This window comes from Candoia aspera, chromosome 8 (genome assembly GCF_035149785.1).
Source record: "Candoia aspera isolate rCanAsp1 chromosome 8, rCanAsp1.hap2, whole genome shotgun sequence".
Lineage (NCBI taxonomy): Eukaryota > Metazoa > Chordata > Lepidosauria > Squamata > Boidae > Candoia > Candoia aspera.
Window position 1 is genome coordinate 78,611,947 of NC_086160.1, and position 9,489 is coordinate 78,621,435.

At 49.3% G+C, this 9,489-nt stretch overlaps 1 protein-coding gene across 3 annotated transcripts in view; it reads right to left on the reverse strand.

The window, feature by feature from the left end:
- M1AP (meiosis 1 associated protein) overlaps nucleotides 1-8,486 on the reverse strand; it is a 43,511-nt gene extending 35,025 nt beyond the window's left edge. For 2 of the 3 annotated variants that reach the window (XM_063309798.1, XM_063309796.1), the window contains exons 1-2: nucleotides 5,686-6,843; nucleotides 3,630-3,815 (exon numbers count right to left, since the gene is read on the reverse strand). In XM_063309798.1, the coding sequence (XP_063165868.1) occupies nucleotides 3,630-3,815; nucleotides 5,686-5,937 (438 nt within the window). In that variant the 5' untranslated portion in view covers nucleotides 5,938-6,843. Of the gene's footprint in view, nucleotides 1-3,629; nucleotides 3,816-5,685; nucleotides 6,844-8,394 lie in introns of those variants that run through there. The other variant, XM_063309797.1, reaches the window with a different exon arrangement.
- Nucleotides 8,487-9,489: the final 1,003 nt, after the last annotated feature.

Consider the following 9,489-nt stretch of genomic DNA (forward strand, 5'->3'; position numbering starts at 1 on the left):
GCAAGGCCGACACACGTGTATATAAAGGGAAGGAGCCCAACACATGCTCATTCCCGTCTTTCTCTAGTGACCGTATCCTTCTCAATAAACCAGCTTTCCTTAGCCAGTCTAAGTTCGAGTCTGCGCCTTATTGGGGAGAAGCTACGCATCACATCCTTCCATTTAGAACTGGAAGAGATCTTTTAGGCCAAGGGCAGGAATGAAATTTAAAGGATCCCGGAACAATGCATGCCCAGCCTCTGCTTGAATGGATCCAGTGAACGGAAGTCCACCACTCTGCTGGGTCACTGGTTCTATTGTTGAACCAATCTTAATGTTAGGAAATTCTTCCTGGCAGTGAACTGGAATCTGTCTTGCTCTAACTAAATTTGCCATTCCACATCCTGCACTCTGTAACAAGACAGAAAAGGTCTTAGCCTTCTTCACTGTGCCATCCTTGCTTTCATAGACCCTCTCTGTTTTCTCTTTCCAAGGCTAAACAGCTCCTTCAATCTCTGTTCATAGTACTTAAGGCTATCCCATATGATCCATTAATTGTGGCTCAGAGACACCCCACTGTTGGGCATTTTTTTTGCCAAAGTAAGGAGCACAACACTGAAAAGAACCATGTTTTTTGCAATGATTTTTGGGTGCCTGCTCTACGAAAGCAGAAAGAGGGACCGTGAACAATGGGAAAGCAAAGATTTTTATAGAAGTTGAAGGCTACAAGGCAGGAAATCCTCAGGATCTGATTGGCTGGCTAGTTTTGGGGAAGCTAGGCAGGTCCTTGTCCACATACTTGGGATTATTTCTATTGTTAGGCAAAACAGGCCTTTCTGGAGGGCAACAAAGCTGAGGAAGTTCACTGTTAAGGAGATGGAATGTTGGCATCATGGTAGGTTGGGGTTTCTCTAGGTTGCAATTCTCTTGGCAGGGCTGCCCTTGGGCCCCACTGTGGGCTGGTGGGGAGGCTTTTCTCTGATCTGGATGGGGTGGCAGGGGGCTTTGTTTGGGGTGGGGAGGGTCAATTTGAGTCTGATGGGATCAGGCAGACAGAGAAACTGGGCTGGACCTTGGTCATATCCAAAAGACGGACAGGGGTGAGGAGGGGTACAGCCTCCATTTTGTTTGTTAGGTTTATTTTTTTCCACTACACCATGACCCACTTTCAAATGACATGACATGCTCTTATGACACAGCCATTGTCTCATCCCCAGCCCATCATGGAGGCAACCCAAATTTGTCCTTAGCTGTTCTTGTTTGAAAGTAGTTTTTTTTTTCATCTTCTCCTGACACACAATGCAAGAAGAGGTATTGTAGCACCGTATCTCAGGAATGAATTTGCGTGAACAGAGGTCCACTGGCCTGATGATAACACAAGTATGGACTGCACTGGGTAAGGGTAAAGGCCTAGGCACAGAACTAAGACAACACTGGTTGCACCCATAGGTGATCTCTGGCAAGACCAGGATAAAAACAGCATGATTCTGCTGCTGCTTGATCTGTGGCCTTCAGTACCATCAATGATGACATCCTTTTGGCCTTGCTCTAAGGGTTGGAAGTGGGGAGCTTTGCTCTACAGTGGTTCTTCTCTTCCTAAAGGGGCAGTTCCTGTCAATGGTAATGGTGTGTGTGTGTGTGTGTGTGTGAGAGAGAGAGGGAGAGAGGGAGAGAGGGAGAGAGGGAGAGAGAGAGAGAGAGAGATGGAATTCGAGGATCCTCAGGTGTGGCATACTGCAGGGCTTGAAATCCTCCCTGATACTGTTCAACATTACATGAAGATGCTGGATAAAGTCATCCATTGACATAGAGAGCCAGTTTGGTCTAGTGGTTAAGGTTCTGGGCTAGAAACCAGGAGTCGGTGAGTTCTAGTCCCGCCTTAGGCATGAAAGCCGGCTGGGTGACCTGGGTGACTCTCTCTCAGCCCAACTCAGTGCAATGTAGACCAGCCTCCTCGTGGTGCACCCCGGGCAATGTGACTTGCCATGGCTAAATAGTCTACACATCTGGCTGCTGGACCTCACAAGGATTTCCCAGCAAGAAAAAGCAGCATGAACACCAAACTGCTATGCCATACGATTTCGCTTCAATTAGTACCATACGATTTAAAAAAAAAGGGGGGGGGAGTCTCATTCCAGAGGGCAGGTGCCCCAACAGAGAAGGCATGCTTCCTGGGTCCCAATAGATGACATTAATTGAAAGAACTCAGTGTGTGCAGATCAGACTGGCTGGGCTGATACCACAGGAGATAGGCAGTCCCTCAAGTAACCAGCCCTATGCCAGGTAGGGATGCTGATGATGCTCAACTTTGCATCTTGATCCTGGGCTGAACAAGTGATGATATCAAAGTGCTATCCAGATGCTTTGAGGCTGCTTGGGTCTGGATGGGGAGGAACAGGGTGATTTTAGCAAGACAGAGAGGTTCCGCCCAGAAGACAGAGTAGGTTTATAAACCATCTGACTCCAGGGAGATTCCAACTTTTTATGCTTCCTCATGACAAATCAGCTCATAACTTGGGAGTCCTCCTGGACTCACAGCTCCTGATCAAGCTGTGCCATGAAATTTCTCGGTTATGAACATTCCGGGAATAGGAGACTTTGCTCAGTCACTCAGGCTTTGGTTGAGTAAATGACTGCAATGTGCTTTATGTGGGGCTGCCCTTGAAGAGCATTTGGAAACTCAATTGGTCTAGCATGTAGTGGCCTGACTAGTTACAGGCACTCCTCGTTGTGCCCACATATCACCATTGCTGTCGGAGATGCACTGGGGACTGGTTGGCTTCTGGATACAATTCAATGCACCTTTAAAGCCCTTCATGGTTTTGGGGCCTGGATTCTCCCAACAACATATGTCTGCCCAATAAGATCAAGTAGGGTAGGCACTCTGTGTCCCCTCACTCAAGGGGTGCTATTTGCAGGGACCACAGAAACATGCCTTCTCTATCACTGCCTCCTTCCACCCTACCACTAACCCTCTTCCCTTTTGGCAAGGAGGATGTCTCTTAAGACCTGGCTATTTAGACAGGCCTTGGGGTTTGCATGATTGCGTTTTTTCCTTGAGCTATTGAAGCTATTGATTATATTGAAGAATGATGTAACATACTACATCATTCTGCACATTATTATTGTAACTTACGGATAGGGAATTGTATGCCACTCGGAGTTGGTTGTGATTGGAGCAGCCTATAAGCCTTGTAAATGTAGCAATAAATTTCTCTTTCAAAAGGTGGAGGTGGGCACTATAATTGATGTTTTCTTCTAGAAAGTTCATTGTAGAAACATTTCTGAACATCCATTGGGTGGAACTGTGCAACCAACTCCAAATCCACTGAACTGGACGAACTCCTACTTCACTTTTGCCCAGAGGATATATGGAATGATCTTGGCCAAAACATTACAGTGCACAGGACATGCAACCTTCACCGCTTTCCCTTGACTTACCCAAAGGGTCACTGTCAAAAATGAGAGATGACAGATTTGTTTGTGACACCCCCAGGCTGGCTGCTGGTAATGGTCACATTCTGTTGGTGAGAGGAGAAAAGATGCAGTGGCTATTCTGCCAGGTTTCCTGCTTCTGACCATTCTGCAGATGCGCTGGACCCTAGGAAGAGTGTGGCCCCTTTGCCCTTGCTGCCATGTCCACCTCTTACCTCAACAGAAGAGCTGCTCAGAGAGGCTCCTGCCATGCCTTGACCAGTGTATTGTTTAAACTGCTGCAGTCCATCCAGCACTGCCTGAACCACAGCATCTTCCTTTGGCTGGAACACCCCCTCCCTCGGCAAGGCACAAAGCTCTGCCATGCAGCTCTGGAGCCGAGCAAAGCCTCCTTTAACCGCCTGCAGGGAAAACGGGAAAGACCCATTACTTCCTTGTGAGGGATTTCTGGATCTCCAAGTAGCAGCAGTAGCAAGGAGGGCACTTCCACAACAACTCGTAGTACACCACGTACAACCGTTCTTGGGTTGGCTGGATCTGAGAACTGTCACTCAAATGTTGGTTACCTCCTGATACAACTACTGCAATTGGTCTACATGGAACTACTCTTGAAAAACTTCACTTAGTGCAAAATGTAACAGAAGGAAGTAACACATGTGTGGGACTAAATAAGCTTGTCTGCAAACTATGTTTTATATCAGAAGAAGTTAAAAAGGAGTAAACAAGATGAGCTAGATGTCATAAGGCACCAGGGCAAATATGACACAATAGGGCTTAAAGAACCATTGGATGAATTCCACTAGTGGAATATTGGGCTTATACACCTTGTTAAAGAGGAAGAGACAAAATAAGAAAGGGAGTGCTGAAGCATTATATATCAGGAATGAACTTATTTCCTTCTATGTCAAAATAAGTACTTTAGTGGAAAAGGGGAACGCTATAGACATAACAACCTTGATTTCAGCAAAGCTGAATCCCAACCTCTGGAATGAGGTTCCCCCAAGATCCAGATGGTCCCCATTCTGCCATTGTTCAGAAGACCCATGAAGACTTAGCTCTTCTCCCAGGTCTCATGAACACCAACTAGCAGTCAGAAGACATGGTGAAACTCCTTAATCTCACAACACTCAACCACAATTTCAACTGGGAACCTGTGAGCATCCTGGACCAAGCCAAATCCAAAAACACTAGGGAATTCCTGGAAGCTTGGCATTCAAGCAAATCAGCCATCAATAGACACAAAGAAATAAGCCATAGTTACACACCATTCAAAAGAGACAACAAAAAGCTAAGAAGGAAACAAAAAGACCAGAACACATCCTCTCCATCAGCCTACACCCAGATAAACGGGGATTAACACCAGGCAGACAATCAAGCAGAAAACAATACCTTAATCAAGGAACCACCATGGAGAAAACCACTGGCAGGGCAAGCTCCTGTATATAAACAGGCAGTACACCCCACACTCACTTGCACTGATGATGTTACCTAGTTAGATAACGAAACGTCTGCCAGCAAACAACCAAACTCAAAGAGCACCAAGGACTCCAAAGGTCAAAGTTACATAATGGATTATAAAGAATGAAAAAGGACATAAAGTATTAAAAATGACCTTTAGCTGGACAGTTTAGGAGAGCCATGTTAGGCTATGGTGGCCAAAAATTAGGAAGAGTCTGGCAGCACCCTTTCTAATGCATTTTATTAAAATGCATCATCAGCTTTTGTGACCTGCAGCTCGCTTCATCAAATATACCGAGTGGTTACACTAAAGTAGGTAGTGTAATGGAGACCCGCATCTCCATTACCAACCTGTGTGTCCCCTCCCTTCCCTGTCTCCCCGTGATTTTCTGATCTTTAGCTGGACAGAATATAGCTTAGTGAGCATATTTGATAAAACAGAGCTGGAAACCCAAGCTTAACATACAAATAAAGACTGGAGCTGGCAAAGAATGATGTCACACCCACACATGGCCAAGCTGGGCTCAGGATACAAGCTTCACCACTACAGCAGGTGGCCACCGATTGTGAGGCCTGAGTATCTTAGGCCTGTGGGCTGCCAACCACCATGGGTGAAGGAAACCTAAACTCGTAAAGATCCTTAAATGTAAACCATGAAAGCTCCCCAGAAACCAGACCCCAAAGGACAAAAGGTTATACCCCTTATATAGGAGCAAGAACAAGAATAGCACTGAGGAAGAAGAGGAACAGGTACTTTCAGATGTTTCACTCTGCTTTAAATGGGTTGACGCGTGTAATGCAGCCCCCACTCACCACGAAGGGCAGCAGGCATTCCTGCTGGTTCTGGACTACATAGAGGCTGAATGAAGGGATGCGGGGTGGGCCTGTCAAGCCGCAGGCTAAGCAGAAGACATTTTCCAGGGCTTCACAGAGTTTGTGGCAGGTGTGGTCCCACTGTGGGGGATGGATGTCTACCACCAGGATCCGCGGGGACTGCCGGGAACAAGTAGTGGTGGCGGCAGGATGTTTCTCAACAGCATTAGCCCTTTGTCTTCCAGGATTCATGGTTTTCTGAATGAAGTTGAGACTGTGGCTGCCTGGGAAAGGAGAAGCCAAGAGCTGACTCTTTCCTCATAGTGCACTGTCATGCGTGAAGACAGATGTAGAGGATGCCAGGGAGAGAAAAGTTGGAGGGGTGGAAGAGGAACATCAGGGGCTGGAAATTCAAAGAGCTTTGTATCTGATGGGGCAGACAGGAAAGGCAGGACAGCACCCCACCTGTCCTGAGAGAAGGAACCATGAGCTTTGAATGTTGGCATTACATACGGCGGTTTGTATCTTGAGGTCTGTTCTAGTTCAATCTCTCCCAACTTGATAAACCTGGTGCCCTCTAGAAGTGTTAGTATTATACTCCCAGGATTCTTGGCCAGTAAGGTTAAGGGGGGTTCTTGTTAGGAATTTTGGCTGCTATAGTCCCAACATACCTGGGGGCTCTTCCATACAAACCAACAATTCCAAAAGGATTCTTATATACACACAGGCTAGGTTTATACATTATATCAAGCCATGGTTTGCTTAATCATGGTTTGTTGAATTGCCTGGGTTCACACGCAATATGTTAAGCCAAATCCAAATCAAAGAGTGATGTGTGAACTCCTCCAACACACATTCTCTCTAGAAGACAGACATGGGACGGTGAATTCCAAACTGCCAAGATAACAACCTTCTTTTATTTTTTTCAAGATCATGGACAACCCAGTGAGGACTGTCCAAAGAGTTGTTGAGAGGTGATCTTGTGCCAAATCGCACCTTTCAATTCTCCTCGGTCAGAGCAAGGAATGCATTCTGAGGTTACTCACAGGGTCTTGCCTTCAAAAGTGCTGGAACATGTTTAGATGTGAGAGGCCATTGTATAGGTAGTCCTCACTTATTGACTGCAATTGGGACCAGAAACTCCATCACTAAGTGAGGCGGTCACAGGACCATGCCTGACTTACGTTAGTTCAGCAGTTCTGGCTGCGGTCGTTAAGCAAATCACATGGGTCATTAAGCACGATGTCATGTGCCTGCAACTTGCAACTTCATGCTGGCTTCCCCACTGACTTTGCTTGTTGAAAACTGGCTGTGAAGGTTGTAAATGCTACTGAGGGACGCTGCAACTGTCGTAAATGTGTGCCAGTTGCCAAGCATCTGAATTGCAATTACCTGCCCGCGGGGATGCTATGAGGGCTGCAATTTTGAGAACTGGTTGTAAGTCTCCCTTTTCAGTGCCCTGGTAACTGTGAATGGTTGCTGAATGAGTGGTTGGTAAGTGAGGACTACCTGTATTTGCTGTGCAACAGTAGGTTCTAGGTTCAAGATTTGGCAGCATCTCCAGCCAAAACAAACCAATGACTAAAAAGCTCTACTCCATGGGGAGTAAGCAGTCATGAGTTAGTCAGACCCAAGTTAGTGTTAGGCCAGTTTAAGAGGTTTTTTAAGCCACCAAGAAGCTTCATGGTTTCTCCCTCTGACCCTAATTGTGTTAAATTCACTGTTGAATCTAAGAAGAGAAAATGCAGGAGAAAGAATGAAGTAAAATAGCTTCCTCGGTTTCCAGCCTTTCTTTTCATTGCTGTCTGCCATCATTAGTATGGAAGTGGGAGAGATTTCCCCTTCCATCTCAAGATCTTTCCTGCTAACTATAGCCCCAAACTAAACTAAACTCAAACTAAAGCCTAAAAACTGATCTACTTAAAACCAGAAACAGTACAAACATAACAGGACAGGATTTCAGGATGATATGGATCACAGGGCCCAGCAGCATTTTTATACAAAGGCCAGGGTGAACACTAAGTCTTAAAGTGGCCCTGAAATTCACAGTATTTAGCATAAACCATAACTGAACCAAGAGGGAATTACACAATCAGGAACTTAGAGGAAGATGTTTCTTTCTCATCAGCACACAATGAACCACTGACAGATGCAGAATTCCCAGGAGGATGTTCCCACTGGATCACAGTTTACATGGCAGTTACATAAAGGTAATTAAATACTAGATCAAGTGCATCTCTCTGGAACTTAGCCTGGGAACATTCGGGAAGCTACTGAAGGGGCATTCAGAATAAATGGAACTTCTGCATTGGGTTTCCCCCTTCAGTTATCTATTCAATGGTGACATTTTTCATTAGTTGCAACCTAAAAATAGCTCTCAATACAGCACAGTACTATAATTCAGACCTGAGCTGACCAATTGTGAAATGTCACTCTACTTGGGGTTAACAAAGTTGTTGAAGAAAAGGGCATCATTCTGTGCCCAGGACTCAGCCAAGAAGATCCATGAAGTAGGTCATGATTGTCAAGACCAAGTAGTGACCTTTTCCTTTAATTTGCAGCACCTTACAGTATTCCTCTGGGCAAAGGGTACTGCATCCAGTTCAGAGCCCAGCAATTTTGGAAGGGCCCCCTCAAACTAAGCCCAAAAGGCCAAGATGATGAGAGACCTCAAAGGAGAAAGCTACATGTGGGACGGCCACTCTTAACCTGGAGAAGACAAGGATCCGAAGGGCCGTCAGGGCCAGGCGACAGGAAACGGGGGTTCCCGGTTTCTGAACCGCGCTGCGCTGTTCTCTTCATGCAAGTCTGGGGAGGCCTCCCCGCGCGCCGTCTGGAGTCGGGCGGCACCCAGTTCAACTATATTAAACTTAAACCTTGGTTAGCCGTCAGAAAAAGGACTCTGGCGTGGCCAGCAGAGGGGAGGCCCTCAGCTCCAGCCTCGGTCTGCAATCCTCTCGGGGGAGCCGGGCCGGGCGGCGGAGCCGGCCGCGGGAAGGGCCGCCCTTCACCCCCGCAAGGAAGGGCTGGCCTAACCGCGTTCGCCGGCGGGGCGGGGCGGGTCAGGCGAGGGCCGCGCGGCCTTCGGGGCCCGGCGGAGGGGAGGGGAGCCCCGGCCCCGCCCCGCGAATTGGCGGGGCTCTCCCCCGCCGGCCTCGCTCGCGCTCTGGGCCCGACGGGCTGCCTGGGGGCGAAGAGTCGGTCCCGCCGGGGAGGGGAGGCCGGGCCGGCTGGGAGGTGGGCGGCAGGGGAGGCCCCCGGGGGTCCTCTGCCCCCTCCCCGGGCCGCTCTCCCCCGTCGCCGCCGCCGCCGCCGCCGAGGAGGAAACGTCCCGGGGCCTTCCCGCGGCGCCCCTGGAGGGCGGGGGCGGCCGGGCTGCGGGCGGGGACTCGGCTTCTCCGGGGCTGGGGGCGCTGCCGGAGCAGGGGGAGCGTCGCCCAGAAGGCGCGCGGGAGTTCGCGGCAAAGCCCGCTCGCCCGCCTGAAGGGGCCGGTTCCCCTCGGCGCGGGAGCCCCCGGCGGCGCCCCCCCCCCGCGTCCCGCGCAGGGCCGGAGCTGCCCCTCCCGCCGTCGGCCCCCCACGCTGCCAAGGCGGGAGCGCAGCGCGGCCTGGGAAGGGCCCCGATCGCCCCACCGGGTGGCCCTCTCCCGCCCCGGGAGGTCCGTCCGCGGTGCTCAGCGCGGGGAAAGAAGCCGGCTTCCCGGCCGAGCCTTCTCGCTGTCGCCCCTCAGGGTCAGTTCAGCTCGCCGGGCGAGTTTCCTTCAGGGCACTTTCAGCCGCCCGCGGGGGGCGGCGGGGCATCTC